This window comes from Strigops habroptila, chromosome 17, assembly GCF_004027225.2.
Source record: "Strigops habroptila isolate Jane chromosome 17, bStrHab1.2.pri, whole genome shotgun sequence".
Classification (NCBI taxonomy): domain Eukaryota; kingdom Metazoa; phylum Chordata; class Aves; order Psittaciformes; family Psittacidae; genus Strigops; species Strigops habroptila.
Window position 1 is genome coordinate 6,075,832 of NC_044293.2, and position 19,211 is coordinate 6,095,042.

Genomic DNA, 19,211 nt, shown 5'->3' on the forward strand with positions numbered 1-19,211 from the left:
TTTTTTTCCATTACAAAGAATAAGAAAGAAAGAGAGTGAGGAAGCAAGCAGCATATTTCATGCTCTGATAGAGGTGAAGACCCTCCTAAACCTCTCTGTGGCCACCCCTGCCTAGCACAGGGGCACACATGGTACCCAAGAGATGGGGGCTCCAGTCCTCGGAGAAGCCCTCACTGGGCTGCAACGTGGGGCCCCCCATGAGCCCCAAACCCCTTGGACAGCAGCATCAGGGGCTGGGCATGGGCTTGGAGATGATTTTGGTTCCTTCTTAAGTGCAGAGAAATAAAAGGGAGCTTGAGGAGCAAGGGCAGGGGGTTGGATGGCCCAAGGTGTTGACCCAGATTTTCCATCTTCCCCACAGACCCACCGTACATCTCTGGTGCAAAGAGCACTGGGGTGCCAGTGGGGCAGAAGGGCATCCTGATGTGTGAAGCTTCTGCTGTCCCCTCTGCTGACTTCCAGTGGTACAAAGATGACAAAAGGTAAGATCCTGGGGGACATAACTGGGAAGGCACGTACCAAGCCCATGCAAGATGCACCCGGTGTGGCACCTTCCGCAATGGGGCCACAGGAGCCGGTTGAATTCCCAATAACCCACAGCACAAGCCAGGCTGGGATGCTGGGAGGGGGATTTTTCCAGCAGCCTCTTTCAGCCAGACAGGTTTTCCCTCCCTGTACAGGCAGCACAGGCAGGATCATTGCTGCCCGTGCCTCTGTTTTAAGGTAAATCTCCACTTAGGTGAAGCATAACATCCGAGAGTGATATTGGCAGCACAAATCCAAGCACTTAGGAGAGGATGAAATCCCTGTCATCGTTTTAAACACTTTAGCCAGAAGGCAGAGTCAGCTCCTTGCTCTTGGAAAGGCAAAAGAAATGAGGTGTTGGTTGAGAGACAGGATTTGCACAGGGATGTGGCTTGGGAGTGAGGAGGAGAACAGGGAAGGGTCCCATTCCAGAGCAAACGACCTCAGGCAAAGGGTTTTAACCCATTTGGCATGGGTTAGTGGTGGGATTTGGCAGTGCTGGGGTAAAGGTTGGACTTGATCTTAAAGGTCTTTTCCAACCTAGTTGATTCTATGATCCTATTTTTCCATTGTTTCTCCCTGGGAAGCCCAGGGGGACTGTGGTGTGGCTGTACACAGCACAAGCCACCCAGGTCACCAAAAGAAGGCATGTTCTAGCCAAAAAAAAGATGCTCCAGAAGCTAAAGGAGAGGTTGGAGCTGCCTGTTTGGGGAGGAAAGGAGCAGGAGGAATGTAAAAGCAGCGGATGTTTGCGTGGCAGATGAAAGGCTTCACTCAGAAGTAGGTCACATCACAAGGGCCTGCAAAGCAGATGGGTGCTCGGAGTGTAGCAGGGGTGAGAATGGAGATGCAGCACTTCCTGGGAGGAATTAGCAAGTAAAAGAGCTGCAGGAGCTGAGCAGGAGGGGGACACCAGCTCAGGAATGTCAAAGCACTTGGGTAATGCTTCAGGTTTGTGTCAGCTGAGAAATGCCTCCCTGATCCGTGGTGCTGGCGTTTGGGTCCACCCAAAGGTGTGGGTGCTGTGCACGCTGCCAAAGCTGGCAGGGTGAGGGGAAGGAAGGAGCAAGAAGCCATCCCACAGAGCAGGGAGGACCAAGGAGCCCTCGAGGCCAATGTGAGAGGGAAGCCAGGAGCTTTTCCCACATTCCCTCCCTGGGCATGGGAGCATCCCTCCCTCTGCATGGCTTTTGGGAAGCTCTAACCCCTTCAGCAATGACTCTGATGGATGCTTCTGATGGGGATGGTGTGGGCTGGCAGCTAAGGGATGAGAGCCAGCAAAGCAGCATCCATCTCCCATATCTCTCCTGATACCTTCCATTCTCCGTCCTCATGCCTGATCTTTGTCCCAGGCTCCATGTCCCCTCTCACAGGCAAGACCAGGGGATGGCAGGTTGTGGAAAACAGCAGGTGCTTCTCCTCCTGATGCCATCCCAGTGACCCTCTCCTGTTCTGCTTTTCTTCCAGGCTGGCTGAAGGCCAGAAAGGACTCAAAGTGGAGAACAAAGCCTTCTCCTCCAAACTGACTTTCTTCAACGTCTCCGAGCAGGACTATGGCAACTACACCTGCGTAGCCTCCAACCAGCTAGGAAACACCAACGCCAGCATGATCCTGTACGGTGAGTAGGGTCTGAGGGGGATGGATGGCGAAGGGGTGAGTAGGGCTTAACAGGGAGACCACCAATGTGAGAGGCATGGGAAGGGTCTTCCTTGTCTTTTGGGGGAGATGTGCTGATCGTTTCTGCTCTGGAGCATGGGTTGGAGGATGTGGTGAGCTCAGGGGAAGCGGCAAACCTCCAAACCTACCTCCTGATCTGGGTCCTGTGTCTGCCAGTGTTCAGAGGTGTTTGGCCCTGTGTTTGGGGTCTTCTGTCAAAGCCAAGTTAGGACTTGGCTGCAGGTTTCCATCTTCTCACTGAGACAAATACCAAGGAGAGCCTCTGTTTGAAGGCCCTCAGGGCTCGACCACCTTCAAGGTCAGGTTTTCCCCTCCTGCCAAGCAGATATATTCTTACTGATGGTGCCAGTGGGACATGGGAAGGTGTAGATGGCAGGGAGGAGGAGAACCTGTGTACCCTCATCCAGGGACTGTTTTCTCTGCATACCAGAGTTGGGACAAGAGCAATACATCCATCTGACACTGATCATGGCCAGGAAGGGCTGTAATTGCTCAACATGTGTCAAGCAGAGCCAGAACAGGGGCCACGATCCCTAGATCCCTTTAATGGCCATCGAGAGCTGGAGGTGGACAGCAGACCTTGTCTCTGGCCACTTCCACAGGGATATTTCCCTACCAGAGATATGGGGTGGGAACCATAGGGGAAAAACAGGGCTTGGGGACCTGTGTCCTCTCCCAACATCCTCTGCCATCTCTCCTTGCCACCTGCCTTGTCTTCTCCTTGCCTCTTGTTATTGTATGGTTAGGAACAAGCTTCCGCATCCCAGGCCCATCGGTGGGGTGGCTCAGGGCTGTGCTCTTAGTGATGCAAAGTGCACTGGGATAGTGGCATTCCCACAGCACAGGTTGGGTTGTTTAGTATGCTGGAGCAGCGCAGGATGCATATGGAGGCATTAGGGAAGCAACATCCACTTCTCACCATCCTTGAGGAAGGGCTGGATGTGGTTCAGAGGACCCCTCAGGCCAGGGGCAGATGCATAACCTGTCCAGTGTCAGTACTGGGTTTTCCTGAGCTGTGGCAGGGGAGTTTGTCCCATCTGGGATGCTCAGCTCTGTGCCTGCAGCCTTGATGTAGAGCTAACCTTGGATGTTCATGAGCCTAACACCCATTTGTTCCCCCAAAACATCCAAGTGATGAACATCAGCATCTTTACCTGCCCATTAAACCATCATTATCATTGCCTAGAAACTCAGTTCTCTTCCAGCCTTCCTGGCCATCGGTGTCCCCAGTAACCCCCTTTTTTTAGGGACACTGGCACTGCAGAGCTGCCTGGGCCTGGTTCCATCCGTGCTGCTGCCTGCATAGCACCCAGCATATCCTGAGCCACGTGTTCTTCCATAGCTTGGATGGTTTAGGCTCCCTGTGGGGTTTCTGAGGTTAAAATCTTAATCAGTGTGTGAGCTCAGCTTGACTGGATGAGCCCCCAAAAGGGAAGATGACTTTCTGCTGCTGGCTTTGTGCGAGCTGTTAGTTGGTTTCTAACCCATGGGTGATGTTCTGTGTGACTCGTGCCACGATAGTAGTGTCGGGCAGGATGCAGGGAAGCATCCCATTAAAGCCTAAGCTTGCTTTATGATCTCCTCTTAGCTTTGTTGCTCTGTCTGTGAATCCCATCAGGGAACACACTTGGAGTGCTTTGACCACCCATCATTTCCATAGAGCCATATTGATTTAATAGCACTATTAATTGAGTCCCACTGGGGGGTGATGGCTCTCAATCAGCCCTGAACCACCATGGACCCAATGTTTTGGGGGACAGTTTTCATAGTATCCCATTTTTCCTGCGGCTGAGTGAGTCTTTTGGAAGTTCTCCCCCTCAAATGAAGGTTTAATCCATGCGGATCCCATGACATGAGCTTTTTTGGGGGCTGTGTGACAGAGGCTAATGTAGCGTTACATCTTCTAATCCTTCTTTTAATCTCATTTTTCAGGGAGGTCAACTAGTGCTTTATTTAACATGTAGCACTCGTTATTATAGGCCTGCCGCCTCGTGCAGCGGCTCATTTGGTGCCATCTGCGAGGTGATGGAGTGTTCCACAGCGTTGTATGGAGTTAAGGAGAGGAGAACAATCCCTCTGCTTCTCCTCCATTGCGGGGTCCACTTCCAGAGACTGAGAAATCCATTTGGGATGTTGCAGGGTTATTGGAAGGGATGGGCCCTGGACCCTGCCAGAAGGGAATCAGAGGAGCATCAGGAAGAGCTGAGCCCCCAAAATTCCCCATATCCCATATGCTTTTTGTCAGGGTGCTACCATGGACGTTGCCAGTCTGGGCTTCCACAGGGCCCCAGCTTGTCTCAGCTCACGCACCACTAACCCCAGATGTGGGGACCGTGCTCCTGGAGGAGCAGGATGTGATTTGGGCAGCAGCACCACACTCTCTACCCCATCTGCTTGTTCTCCCCAGCCCCAGGTCGAGTGCAGCGTCTCGAGCCTGCACTTTCCATTGTCCTTTTGCCTTAACTTTCCCTTGTTCTTTAATTTTTAGAAGAGACAACTACTGCCCTGACACCCTGGAAAGGTCAGTAATACGGGGACCCCCGCTATGCCAAGCGCTCCCCCTTGCTCTGTTTCCCCTCGGGCCCCACTAGCTCCCGCCCCAACTCATCCCAGCTGGGGTTCCTGCCCCACAACCCCAGTGCTCCTGCTGGAATAGCAATGAATTAGGGCTTTCTTGCTGTTGTGTAGTTGTCCTCCCATCCCTTCTCCTCCTCCTCGCCAGCTATTGTGCCCTTCCAGTGGCAGTCTGTGCTCTCTGCATGTGCCCCCACCATGGTCCCCTCCTCTCCTCCCTGTTGCTGGTGTGGAGATGGGATGTCTCTGGTCTGCTTTCCATGTGTTGTTGTGTAATTGGGTCTTGTGGCAAGTCCTGCCTCCTCTGGAATGCTTCTAGTGCTTATGCCGAGATGCTGTAGGGGTGGAAAGGTGGATGGTCCTCTTCTTGGTGTTATCTGTGGCTGGTGCTCTGCTGTGCCAGCTTATCACAAGAACAGCTGGCTCGGTGTCATCTTGATTTGGGGCTCCATAGCCAGGCAGCTTCATTTGTGATGCTTTGGGATGACTTACAGACGTTGGGAGGCCTGTGGAAGTAGCACAGGGAGAGGCACATCTCCAGATCTGCCCTTGTGCTTGGCTTCCCGGCCATGCCAGGAGTTGGGACTCACTGGGAAGCCCCAACCTTAACATCTTGAGAGATGTCTGTGAGTGTGTGGGAAGAGTGCTACTGGTGGGAGACCAAATGATTAACGGTTGTTAGTGCTCTCTGAAGTGAGGGGATGTGTGCTGGGGTTTCTAAAGCAGGTTGAGCAGACTTTGTGGGCAGCCCTGCTGCGTCAGGACCTGCTTTCCTGAGATCTTTTCCCAGCCTAGTTTTCCCCTTGGCCAACTATTTGGAGTGTTCTCATGAAAGCCATTGCATCCAGAACCCTCCACATCATTTCCCACCTTCAGCCATGAGCTCCTCAATCTCTGTGATCCCCAAAGGCATGGATGGGCTTGGCTCTTCCTGAGCACCCTCCTCATGCCAGCTCATTCTTAAGGTGGTCTGGGCCCATGGGCAGAGCACTTTGTGAATGGTGAGCCCCACAGAGGCTCTGTGAAGTTGCAAACCACCAAGTTCTGAATGCAGCACTGGTGGCAGTGTCTCTGCTGGATGGGCAGGGGGTTATTATGCCCCCACACAACAAGGAAGGAAGACAACAGGGTGGTCAGCCCTATGCTGACTCACTGGGGCTAGCAGATTGTGGACAGCGTTGGGCAAAACCCATCTTGTCCCCTACAAGTGTGACTGGAAACGTGGACAGATTTTGGAGGAAAGACAAAAGGCACTGAGAGAGGTTGGTTGGTGGTGATGAGCAGGTGAAGGGCTCAGTATGGGTTATCAGGGCCATAGTGGGATTACAGGGGGGAGTTATGCCCCAAAGGTTGGAGTTTGTAATGTCACAGGCAGATGTAGATGCCCACAGTGCTATCACAGCCATGGCACCAGGGGCCCAAATGATGTGGGTTTGTTGGTTTTCTTTTCATAGAATCATAGGATCAATCAGGTTGGAAAAGAACTTCAGCAAGTCCAACCCTTACTCCAGCACTAACCCATGTCACTGAGGGCCTCCTCTATGTGGTTTGGGAACACTTCCAGGGACGGTGACTCCATCACTGCCCTAGGTAGCCTGTTCCAATGCCTGAGCACCCTTTGGGGAAGGAATTGTTCCTAATCTCCAACCTAAACCTCCCCTTGAGGCCATTTTTTCTTGTCCTGTCCCTTGCTTCTTGGGAGAAGAGACCAACCCCCACCTCACTCCAACCTCCTTTCAGGTAGTTGTGTTTTAGTGGGTTTTGTTGGCTTTGTGGCTAACCACAGGGTATTCCTCTCCCTTCCCACAGGTCCTGGTGCAGTCCACGATGGGAACAACGGTGCATGGCGGCGAGGAGGCTGCGTGTGGCTCCTGGCCCTCCCGCTCGCCCAGCTCGCCCGCCACTTTTGACCCGAGAGCCGGCCCGCGGAGCAGCGGCGGCGATGACCACGGCCAGCGAGTGCAAGCAGAAAGGAGAGGAGGAAGAACAAGAAGAAGAAGAAGAAGAACAAGAAGAAGAAGATGATGTGTTCACCGTTTCCGAAAATAATCATAAGAATTGAGAGAGTATCCGGCCAGGCCACCTGGGGAGGGGGAGAGAAGCAACAAACCACGCAACAAACCGCAATGAGAATTTGGAAAGGAGAGAAACAACGACAAAAGCAGAACAAATCCCAGGCTTCCTGCTGAAGATGCAACGCAACTGAGTCTTCTTTTCTTTTTTTCCCTATTTTTTTGGTCTCCCAGCCCTTTTTTCTTCCCATTTTTGCTGTTCTCTGCCCACTGAGGACAAGCAGGGCCATGGGGCACGGCGCTTCCCACCACCCGCCCGCTCCTTCCCACGAGACCCTCCATGCAGACGCGCTGGTTCTCTTCTTGGCTGAGATTTCCCCGTCTTCTCATGGACTGTGCCGCCATTTGTGTTCCAGAATATATATATATATATATCCACATATACATATATATATATATATATGTATAGATATATAGATCTTCGACAGTTACCACACCACCACCAACAGAAAGGGAGGAAGGAGACCGGCGTCGAGCCACGCGTTCATCGTACCACCCGCGGACATTGTGAATGAGAAGGGATTCTGTATCATGGTTCATTTTATTAATTGTATTTTCTGATACGAGCCTAGAACTCTTAGTTCCTAAAAAACAGAGATGCAAAAAAAGAGGGGGAAGAAAAAAACCAAAAGGAGGAATAAAGAAGAAATACAGAAAGGAGAGGGAGGAGCAAGCAGAGAGAAGAAGTTGCCAAGCGCCGTGCAGCCAAGGAGGCATGGAGAAGGAGGAGGAGAAGGAAGAGACCTGTGCAAAACCCCCACAAAACCGGCCCAAAAAGCGGTCTAATGTCTGAACATTTCTTGCCAAGGGCACGGGCAACTCTTGCCACGCGTCGAGGCGGAGGGAGACGCTGAATCTTTTTATGGGATATATATATACAGTATATATAAATATACATATATATATATATAATTTTTCTTTTTGGTTAGCCTTCTAGCCACGGTTCCCAGCAGGGTCCTTCCGCTGCCATTACTGCATGCTGTATATGGAGTTAGGTGTGTATTGGTCCTCAACAAGACCAGCGTCTTGGTCCACATGTCCCCAAACCCCTTCACCTTTCTGCTCTTGGGTCACCGGTGACAAAGGGCCACAGGGGACCGGGGCCCATCTCTGTCGCCTTTTGCCATGGGGCAGGGATAGGGGGAGATCTATATAGCTCAGTTTTCTATTTTTATATATATATATATGTATGTATATGTGTGTGTGTGTTTGCGTGTGTGTGTATATATATATATATATAAAAACAAAAAGATAAGGAAAAGGCGGCGAAGCGATGGGCACCCGGCCACCCCGAACCGTGGGATTGGGAATGTTCCAGTGGTGGGTCTCTCCTGCGGTCACTTTTCCTCCTTTGGGTTCCTTTCCTTCCCTGCAGCCAACAGCGGGGGGCACGCGGGGAGCACGGGCGGGCGGCGAGGGGGGGCTCTCTCTGCCTATCCATTAAAACGATTGTTCCATGTGGCCGCTCCGTCTGGTTGTGGTGCTCATTGCCGTGCTCTCCCACCCTGGGTGACAGGGAGGGACATGGGGTGGGACACCGGGGGAGATGGCACCCAGACCTCAACAGTGAGCCCAGCGGGGATGTGTCACAGGTAAGGCTTTGGTGAGTACATGGGGAGGGTGTGGGGTGTAGCTCTGCCCTATTCCCCCCATGCAGGATCCCACTCAGTATCCCAAAAGCTTTCCATGAGCCTCATGGATCGGCTGAAGCGAGTCCCGTGGGAAGGAGAGACACGGTAATGAGGTGGGTGTAGGAAACTGGGTCCCCTTCACAAGGTGAAGTGTCGTGGGCTGGAGTTTGGCTGTAGGTGCAACTTTCATGTGTTGGTGTTTTGCTGATGGTTGCTTGGTGCTTTTGGTCTGTAGGATCCATGTGCTGGTTTCTTCAAGCTACTTGGCATATTCTCGTAGGATCGGAAGCTGCTTTTTAGTGATGGCAGGACTGTTTTATTGGGGTTTTGATTTCTTGGCTTTACGATGAGTTTGTGCCACCCAAGAGATGTGCATGGAGAAGAGCAAGAGAGCAAAAGGGATGGTAAGGAGTCACCTTGTGACATATAGTGGCTGAGCAGTACTGGTGTGGCTTACCTCTTCTCCCAAGGAACAAGGGATAGGAGAAGAGGAAACAGTCTCAAGCTGCACCAGGGGAGCTTGAGACTGGAGATGAGGAACAATTCCTTCCCAAAAGGATGCTCAGGCTTTGGAACAGGCTGCCCAGGGCAGTGCTGGACACTTCCATTCCTGGAAGTGTTCCCAAACAGTGTAGATGAGGTCCTCAGTGACATGGGTTAGTGGTGGCCTTGGCAGTACTGGGAAATAGTTGGACCTGCTTAAAGGTCTTTTCCAACCTGGTAGATTCTATGATTTGTGCTGTGCTTAAAGGCAAAGTCCCAAGTAAGTGAGGCTGTGGGGACAGGACAGTTGGGCACAGGCCATTTCCTGCATCCCAGGGTCAGGATGGCATTGGAAGGAGGCATCTGGCCAGTCCAGCCCCATGGGGGGAAGCTGGAACCTTTCCTGTGGATGTGGTTTATAGGAGCAAGCATCGTGGCCAGCTTTGTCTTTGGCAGCAGATGCACCTCTGTCTCTCTCAGGTAGAAAGGTGGTGGAGAGCTTTGTGCAGCTCTTGGGGCTGCCAGGACAAGTAGAACCAGCCTGGCAGCAGAGGCAGCACTTGGGGGACATGGGGAGGGCTCCTACCCAGCAACCAGGGATGGGAATGGAGGTAAATGGGGCCGTCTCCTTCACCTCCTCTCTGTAACTGTCAACTTTTTGGTGCTCTAGGTGAGAGATCAAGGAGTGTCCGATGCCAGAGGCTGAGGGACAAAGAGCAAGTTAAAGATTGAGAGCAAGGCTGCTCCATGGATGTATTTCTGTATGTATATATTGACATATGTACTGGTATCTCTTGGTGGTGGCTAGGGGTGGAAATATGCCCTCCATCCCTATGGACTTAGCAGCTGAGGTCCTTGTCCTTAGGCACAAGTTGGGTGTTGTTGAGGGCCACGGAAACCCTCCAAACTGGGAAGGGAGCTAGTGGGCAACCCAAGGCCAGGAACAAGGTGGAAAGGGGCTGCATTGCATCCCTGGTGCTGGGTGATGGTGCCAGTGAGGTGCTGGGATGTGCTGGGAGATGGGAAATCAGGCTGTCCGTAGGTATTTATCTCCAGTGGAGGCTGATCCATTGCCAGACACCCAACAGACTTAGCACGGTAACATGGGAAACAGTAGTGAGGCCAGACAGTGGTGGGATACACAGGGACCAGTGTGAAAGAGGCAAGCATTGCCTCATGGCACTTGTAGTTCTGTCACATCATTTCTAGCTTCCTGATAGGGTTTTGGTTTCGGAGAGGCTCAAAGCAGAGAGGGTTTCCCATTGAGGAAAGCCTCTTGGGAAGAGGAGCATGGAGGTCGGGATGGAGCTCATCCAAGGAGGGAGACTTTCTGCCAGGCTCATACACCACAGGGCCACCTGGGGGATACACAATGGAGGGCAGCTCACCCCTTCCCAGACCACTTTCCTGGGGAAGCACTTACCTAACTGCTGGGATCACTCAAGGGGGACAGCAGCAGTGTCCCTGACATGCAAGACATGGGTCCCCAAGTCCCTTGTCCCACTTTAGGGAAGGTTGTTGAATGTTTTCTCCCAAGAGATGGGGTGGAAACATGAAGCATCCCCTGGGGACTGTCCCAGCCCCATGTTTTTAAGGTGAGATCATAGCTGTGCTGGGGAGCCAGCTCCTTCTGCTCCCGGTCTTCATGGTCTTAGTCCTCTGATGAAGACATTTTGTCCATGTCACACACTGTCAGATCCTAATGGGAGCAAACCACCCTTAAGAGTATGTTGTCCACAGAGATGTTGTGGGTAGGTTTAGTTGTTGGAGCAGGTCTTGATACAAGACAATGGAGAAGATGTCAGGAACTGCTCGGTTGCCCAAGGAAGCCCCCAGTTGAGCAGCTTCTGCAGAACTTAGGTGAGCCATGCGAGTAAAGCCGGTCTTTACCCTGCAGGGCCTCCATCCACAGGTACATGTGGGCCCCAGGGGACACACATGGGGTGAGGGACACTGCAACCCCTGGTTGGGGGGGTGGTCAGAGCATTCACCATGGTGCTTGTGGGGGTCTGTGAAGCAAAGCCCCAAAGGTACAAAGTTGGTCAAACTTTATTGATACACTGCACAATCACAACCATCTCTTATTCTTGCCGAATTAGAAAAGGTTACAACTACAATGTAACATGCACAAATCTCAGGTAGTAGAGCCACCCTTGGAATACAATGACGGAAACTCAAGACTGGCCATCACGGCCATCAGCTGGAGAGACCCGGGAGCCACATTCCCCCATCCCGGGTACCCGGCCACCTCCCAAGCGTCCGAACGGGGAGAGCCGGCCTCCAACAGCCAACATGTTCCTCACAATGGCACGTTACACGGCACGGGAATGTCAACCACCATCCAGGCAGAGGATGGGGGAGCCCCAACCCAGGGAGGAGGAGGAGGATGGGGCATGGGGTGGCCCCGGCGCCGGGTCCGCCAGCACCAGCGTGCGTCGTGGTGTCTCATCACCTCCAATATGTCACTGCCCTTGTGCATCTGGGGCTATGCCAGTGTTTGCTGTGAGGACAGGGAAGTATGGGGCTGGTCGGGAAGGGGCATGGAGAGGCAGTGAAGGGCCATCACAGGGTGGTGTGGACCAGTGAATGTGGCTGGGCGAGGTATGTCCTGCGCCCAAGGGGACTTTTGGAGCTGGCACGTGGGAAGGACGTGCTTATCGCCGCGCCGGCTGAAGATGGTGTCATCCAGGGCCATGTGCTAAGACCCAGCTCACTGCTGGAGAAGAGGAGCAGGACCATAGGGACTGCAGGACATGGACTCTCCAGGTCAGCGCCGTGCTGGATCCCCATCCATCAGGTAAGCCAGCGCATCGGGCCGTGTTGCTTTTAGCAGTCAGCCATGGTACATGTTGAACATCCAGGGTGTGGAGGCAGGAGCATCCATTGAAATGTTGTAGCTGTTGCTTTCTTTTTGTGTAGGTCCTGTCCCTGCTGCATAGGGGCTTCATAGAGGATGGTACAGTGGTCCATGGTGGCCTCTGGCTCAAGGGTAGCCCTCGATGACATGGTTTAGCAGTGGTCTTGGCAGTCCTGGGGTGATGGTTGGACTTGATGATCTTAAAGGTCTTTTCCAACCTGGTTGATTCTATCTTGTGCGTTAAGGACCATCAGCCCCAGCTTTCTCCAGCAGGATGGCAGGGCAAGGAGGTTGTGGTAGCAGCAGAGTTTGCATGGGAAAGGCAGCATGTGCGTGGTCGTTGCTCTTAAGCCATGTCACTTATGGATGGAGAAGGAAGGGACAAGGCAGGGGGAGGCGCAGGGCAGGACTTGGATGCTTTGTGTGCTTGCTCAGTGTGGTGGTGTAAAGTTGAATCTCTGTGTCCAGGCATAGCATTTGGCATTGCAGGTGACTTTGCAGGGGCAGGACACGAGGGTCTACCCCTGGACGTGGCCTTAGAGCATTCCCAGGTCGACATGGAGCATTGGGAAGGCTCAGGGTTGCCACCACATATGGGACTGTGGTGGAGGGTGCTGTTGGGCCTGTGATTTGGTAGGCAGGGAAGCGATGGGGCCGTCATCGTAGGAAGCAGAGGGTAGAGTCTGGTTGCATCCATTTTGGTGTCCAAGGCATGTAGCAGCAGCAGGGATTGGCAAGTAGCAAGCTCAGGGCATAAGAGTTGTCCTTGTCCCTGCAGCAAGTGATGGAGCCAGAGCCTCCTCCGTAGGGTCAAGTGCATTAGATGGACTTTCCTCAGGCAGGGGCACGTGGTATGTATGAGAAAAGGCAGAGTGTGGATGTTGCAGCTCAGAGTGTGCTCCTGTGTGTCTTCCACCCCTCAGAGTGGCAGAGATACTTGGCCAAATGGTAGGGGAAGCCACTATGGGAGAACACGGTCCTGTCCCCTCTGGGTGCCAGTGTCAGGGCCTTGCTTGTCACCTGGTGTTTTGCTGTGTCATTTAGTGCCTCTGCCCAGTGTTGGTGGCGTTGTGCTTTTGATGTGCAGGTCGGAAAGTGCTTGGGAAAACAAGCCTGGAGGAACTTCCCCAACTACTTGAAAGGAGGTTGAAGTGAGGTGGGGATTGGTCTCTTCGCCCAAGTAACAAGTGATAGGAGAAGAGGAAACAGCCTCAAGCTGCACCAGAGGAGGGTTAGATGGAGATGAGGACCAATTCCTTCCCCAAAGGGTGCTCAGGCATTGGAACAGGCTGCCCAGGGCAGTGCTGGAGGCACCGTCCCTGGAAGTGTTCCCAAACATGTAGACATGCCCTCAGTGACATGGGTTAGTGGTAGCCTTGGCAGTGCTGGGGTAAAGGTTGGACTTGCTGATCTTAAAGGTCTTTTCCAACCTGGCTGATTCTATGATTCTAAGTGCTGGCAGCACATCAGGGCATGAGCCATGGGGGAGGCCCTGACATTAGGAGGGCAGCAGAGGAGTGGGCAGGGGTCTGGAGCAAAGAGGGGTGGCAGCCTGGCTGCCCAATCTGGTGAGCAGGCTCTAGTCCCCAAGAGGGCTGTTGGCAGTCCCCAGGGCTCACACTCCTGGATGACCAGGCTCCTGCCCTCAGGAATGTGATGGTATTTAGAGTGAGGAAGATGTTAGCTGGGAGAAGGACTAGTGTGAGATGTTTGACCCTGGGTGTGTTGGGTGAGCCCCTTAGAAAGGGCCATTGAGGGCGCTTAGAGAGGAGCTTTGGCAGCGAGAAGTGACATTCAGGACCGAGAGGGCTGAAGGCAGAGCCATGGGGCTTCAGCCCTTGGGGTCTTTTTGGGCATAGGTGGCTTAGCGAGACAACGAGATGGATATCCCTGGCGACGGCTCTGTGCCTGTGGGGAGCCCCGTCCGTGCCGGACCACATCCCTGGGGTGACATCGGTGGGTGACAGTCTGGTGGCACGTGGTGGGGTCTGTACAGCGTAACCGGCAGCGAGAAGGGCACCGAGACGGGCCCATCCTCGGCCACTCGGCGCCCATCCTCCGGCGCATCGCCCGCCCCATGGAGAGGAGTCCCCGGGTGCCGTGGAGGGCAGCGGGGGCCTCCCGGGACCCTCCGCTCCCTTATCAAAAGTCGAGGAGGAGACGAGCGAGGAGGGTGGCCCAAAGGCAGAGCCCGGCGCCCGCCCGGGACGCTGCGTTGCCGCCGTCGTGCACCGCTCCGGGGCCTGTGCAGGGGAGAGAAGAAGACAAAGAAAAGTGTTAAGGGCAGTGCTGAGTGACCACGAGCGACCCACCTCCCCATTGTCCCTTCATATCCCACACTCCATGCTGGGTGTCCCTGGGATGTTGCATTCCCCACTCTTAGGGGTGTATTTATCCATCATTTGGAGAGCGGTGTTGGTGTTGGTCTTGGTGCTGGTGTTGAGGAGGTAGGAAGAGCTTGAGGGATATTTAGAGGAGGTATTGTCTTTGTTGGAGGAGGAGGAGGAGGAAGGCACTTGGTGAGGCCCCGTAGGCATGAGAAGGTGGCAGAGGACAGAGTTTGTTTGAGTGTAGTTGTGCAGGCAAGTCTTAAGCAGGAGCATAAGGGTGAGGAAGGTGTGTTGTTGTCTCTTGTTTTGAGTGCTTGTCACCATCCTGGCCATGCAGTCTCTGGGTGGGTAAGATGGACCCCCTGTGCCTAGGGTGTGTTAAGGGGTTCACGGGCTGTATTTGGAGCTTTTTTTGGTCCTGGACAGCAGAGTTAGTTGGTGAGGTGTCACACTTGCATGCTGTTCTCCATTGGCATGGAATGGGAAGGGACAATGTGGGAGTTAGCCTCGTGGAGACCAGTTGGCATGGCCAGGGTAATCACAGGGGGTTGATGTGGGGCTTGTTCCTATCAGGCACATGTCTAGGACAGCATCATGGTTTAACCCCACCAGGCAACTAAGCCCAGCTGAAGCCAGCACAGACAGACAGTGGTGTCAGCAGTGAGGAAGAGGAGCAACTAGATGCCCTTTCAGAGGTGCTTGGAAGTGGGACAACTCGTGCTCAGCACTAAAGGCATGCCGACATGGGAGATGGCATCGTCCAGATGTGTGGCCTGCCAGGTGCATGGGGATGTTTTGAGGTCATGGTGTAAGGGGGTTCTTAGGAAGCAGGCGGGGAGGAGGAGGACAAAGAAGATGCAGGAGACAGCCATTGAGGTCTGTGTGTGGTTTGTTGCATCTCATAAGATGAAAACTGTTATTTGGGAAGGATTTGGGTAGGTGGGTGCATGTGGGTGCCAGCTGGGAAAAGCCAGAGAAGCAAAGGCCTGGAGGAGAGAGCAGGCACAGGTCTGTTCATGCTCTGCATTCCTGTGGAGAGGCAGGAGGCGATGATGAGGGATAGATCTAAGGATGGAGCATGGCCATGGTGTAGGGCTAGGCATGCCACAAGACCAAGATGTATGATGAGGAAGCTTGGTAGATAGATACAGAGAGAGTAGAGGGTTTTTTCCCCCCAGGCAGCTTGGCCTACGTGGACAGACATGGATGGACAGCCAGAGAAGGAGGTACCAGATCCAGAACATCAGGAAGTACGAGGAAATCCAGGGAAGACCAAGGAAGACAAAAGGTGACATCCTAACAGGAGTCACTATGCATCCCCTGGCTGAGATGTAGGCACTGGTGAGTTGTTGTACAGGGAGTTAGGAGGACTATCTGGATAGAGCTTTTCCTTCTAGGACATTGCAGGTATCACCTGCGAGCAGCTCTCAGTCCGCAGCAGAGAACCACATCTTTGTGGAGACAACGATGGAGGAGATAATGATGGGGGAGACCACGCAACCATCAGGACTGGAGGAAGCAGATTGGCCTGGTGGTGGGTAGGAAAGGTGGCCAACAGGAGACGCACGGTGGTGTCGGGAGTCTTCTTTGCAGGCAATAGGTTGGGCACCCTGGGATGGTCAGTGATGAGAGCTGCGATTCCAGAAGGGACACAACATTCGGGATGGACTCCGAGCAGGTATAAGAACCCCTTCCCTCACCCTCCTCCCTCCCCTCCAGAGGAGAAGGAAGGGGTTGGGGGGACGAAAGGGGTTAGGGGAGGGCTTAGTGGGGGCAGGAAGGGGGGGTTAGGGGAGAGAAGGGGTTAGCTCCCTCCCTCCCCTACACCCCTCCTCTTCCACCCCTTCCCACCCCCCTGCCCTCCCCTTCCCCCCCAATCTCCCTAACTCATCTTACCCCTATCCCCCGTCTCTAGTCACGACCCACTACTCTGATGTAACCAGTCTAATAAAGCTGTGCTAACCCTGAGTCAGCCGCATGAGCACACCCGAAGTGCCACCTATGCTACCTCAAGTGCCACCTATACTTCAAAGTCTGACACCTCCACTACCCTAAGTACCACTTACAACACGCAACCTAACATCTATGCTACCCAAAGCGCCACTTAAAATACCCTACCTACGGTTCCCAAAGTGGCACCTACAGTACCCAACCTAACAGCTATGATACCCAACGTAACACCAACACTACACCACCTAAAGTGCCAGGTATGCTACCCAGCCTGACACTTATACTACCTAAAGTGTCACATACATACTCTACCCAACCTAACACCTATAGTACCGAAAGGGCCACCTAGATACCCAGCCTAACACTTATGGTTCCCAAAGTGCCACCTACGCTACCCAGCCTAACAAACACCTATGGTTCCCAAAGTGCCACCTACACCATCCAACCTAACACCTCTAGTAACCAAAGTGCTACCTACGCTACCCAACCTAACACCTATAGCTCCTGAAGTGCCACTTACAGTACCCAACCTAACACCTTTGTTATACAACCTAACACTTATGCTTCCCAACCTGATACCTACGCTAGCCAAATTGCCACCTACACTGCCTCAAGTGCCACCTACACTACCCAACTTGACACCTACACCACTTGACACCTACAATTCCCAACCTGCCACTGCCTGCACCCTTTAACAACTGCCTGTATCCCTGCCAACAGGACAACCTGCAAGTACCCTACACTGTGTCCCCAAAGCTGCTGGGGACTTACCTGCTGGGGCCCTCTCCTTGGGCCTGCGTTCCAACGATGTCCTGTCTGTCTCTTCACCGTCCACTGCTCATCCCTAAACACCCACCGTGACCACCACCAAGCAGTGCCCTCCTGCATGGGCCAATGCAGGTCTCCTCATCATCCTCTGATGTATCCTTGCTGCTCAGAGCTTGTGCCATTCGGCACCTCAATGGGCTGGCCTTGCTAAATAAAACCCACTCCCTTCCATCACTGGCCACTCGTCCTCCTCCTCTTCGTCCTCCTCCTCCTCCTCGTCTTCTTCTTCCTCCTCACTACACCTTGCTGCAAAAAACCCCAGGGTACCTACCATACAGGATGATGCTGGCATTGGTGTTGCCCAGCTTGTTTGTGGCCACACACGTGTAGTTGCCATAGTCCTTCTCTGAGACATTGAAGAAGGTCAGCGTGGACAGGCGGCCCTTGCTCTCGATCCGCACACCCTCCAGCCCATTGGCTAACCTGCAGGGTTCAAAGACACATGATGGTGCTTAGAGTGCAACGTGCTGTGCTCCCTGCCCTTCCCACTAGCCAAGTCCCACACATTCCCCCTCCAGACTCCCCACATCCCACCAAGACAAGCCCTGACGCGCTCTCTAGCCCCTAACCCATCTCTCTGCACAACCTACACAGCCCACATCAACCCTACCAGCCACTGCTATTGTCTCTGAGAGAAACAACCCACATAGACCCACCACAATGCATTGAACCCACTCTTATTCCACACAAGGACCTTGACCACCTTGGCCTCACCTGGTGTCCTCCTTGAACCACTGAAACTCTGCCACGGGAACAGCCGAGGCTTCGCACTGCAGGATGCCCTTCTGGCCCACCGAGGCGCCTGTGTTCTTGGCATTGGAGATGTATGGTGGGTCTGTGGAGATTCCATGCCACGTCACCCTGTGCCATTCTCCCACCCACCCATCACCATTCCCCCAGCCCTTGCACTCACAGTTGACGGTGACTTTGACTTTCCTCACATCGGGGACGGCCACGTCGTTGACGGCGCTGCACTCGTACTCCCCGGACTGCTCCCGAGTGATGCCCGTGATCTCCAGGTACTCATCCTCGCTGACAAAGCCCTGCCCTGGGAGATGTCCCAAACACATCACACTGTCACCCACAGACACCAGTGCTGGGAGCTCACCCATATCCCTGCTCTCCTCTGACACCCCCTACCTGGGTGTCTGGTGTCCCATTCACCCAAGAAGGTTTGGGACATCCTCACCCCCATACCAAGGCACAGCAGCTCCACGCCCTGCAACAGCAGACTTTGTGCTGCCTTGGGCCACCCCTACAGGGACATTATAGAACCATAGAATCCTAGAATGGTTTGGGTTGGAAAGGAGCTTAAGATCATCCAGTTCCAAGCCCCTGCCATGGGCAGGGACACCTCACACTAGACCATGTCACCCAACCTGGCCATGAACACTGCCAGGGATGGAGCATTCCCCACTTCACTTCTCTGGGCAACCTGAGGGCCTAATCACCCTCACAGGGAAGAACTTCTGCCTTAGATCTAACCTGAACTTCCCCTCTTTCAGTTTGAACCCATCACCCCTTGTCCTATCGCTACAGTCCCTTATGAAGAGTCCTTCTCCGGCATTCTTGCAGGCCCCTTTGGATACTGGAAGATTCTGAGGTCTATGTATGTCCATCCATCCCACATGAGCTGGGTGAGACCCTTCCTCAGACCCCTCAACCACTGATCCCTCTGCATGGTCGGTCTCACCTTTCCCAGAGAGGTGCCGCCACGTGACGGTGGGCTCCGGTCTCCCAAAAGCCAGGCACATGAGGGTGACGCTGCTGCCCTCATTGACGGTGATGTCTGATGAGATGTTCACAATCTGGGGGGGAACTGCAAGACACAAACAGGAGCAAACCCACTGTCAAATACACCAAAGACGCATCTGCAAGACCTTCCCCATCACCAGTTGGCTGCATCCACCCCATTGCCCTGTCCTGTCGCCAACCCAGTGTATCAGACTTGAGCCCTGTATGGAGAGGTCTCCAGTGCCCAGTGGGAGCCAGAAACACTGATTTCCTCCCCTGGACACACACATCCAAGATCCCAATAACCAGCTTTTGTTACATCCTGCAACAAGCCTCATGTTTTAGCATGTTTATTAAAGAAAGCTGTTTAAATTACCGAGCGTCTGCTCCCTTCAATACCAGCCACGGTGATTTATAGGACTTTATCCCCAGATACTCCATCTAATAAATAACTTGGCAATCTCCACACCCATAAATAACCCTGGCCCTGGCAAAAAAGCAATTAAAGCCCATTCCCTGATGCCACTTCCCAGCGCTCCGGGCAGTCGG

The 19,211-nt window shown here is 53.5% G+C and overlaps 2 protein-coding genes across 15 annotated transcripts in view; one reads left to right on the forward strand and one right to left on the reverse strand.

Moving 5' to 3' along the window:
• LOC115616329 (protein CEPU-1) overlaps positions 1-12,988 on the forward strand; it is a 339,603-nt gene extending 326,615 nt beyond the window's left edge. For 4 of the 8 annotated variants that reach the window (XM_030505408.1, XM_030505411.1, XM_030505413.1 and 1 more), the window contains 3 exons: positions 362-482; positions 1,993-2,144; positions 6,587-8,316. In XM_030505408.1, coding sequence (XP_030361268.1) covers positions 362-482; positions 1,993-2,144; positions 6,587-6,687 — 374 coding nt within the window. In that variant the 3' untranslated portion in view covers positions 6,688-8,316. Of the gene's footprint in view, positions 1-361; positions 483-1,992; positions 2,145-4,691; positions 4,725-6,586 lie in introns of all 8 variants that reach the window. The other 4 variants (XM_030505406.1, XM_030505409.1, XM_030505412.1 and 1 more) reach the window with 2 other exon arrangements.
• Positions 10,990-19,211, reverse strand: part of LOC115616331 (opioid-binding protein/cell adhesion molecule homolog) — a 337,209-nt gene continuing 328,987 nt past the window's right edge. For all 7 annotated transcript variants that reach the window (XM_030505417.1, XM_030505416.1, XM_030505421.1 and 4 more), the window contains 5 exons: positions 18,622-18,747; positions 17,842-17,976; positions 17,643-17,763; positions 17,200-17,351; positions 10,990-14,063 (listed from right to left, as the gene is read on the reverse strand). In XM_030505417.1, the coding sequence (XP_030361277.1) occupies positions 13,963-14,063; positions 17,200-17,351; positions 17,643-17,763; positions 17,842-17,976; positions 18,622-18,747 (635 nt within the window). In that variant the 3' untranslated portion in view covers positions 10,990-13,962. The remainder of the gene's footprint in view (positions 14,064-17,199; positions 17,352-17,642; positions 17,764-17,841; positions 17,977-18,621; positions 18,748-19,211) is intronic.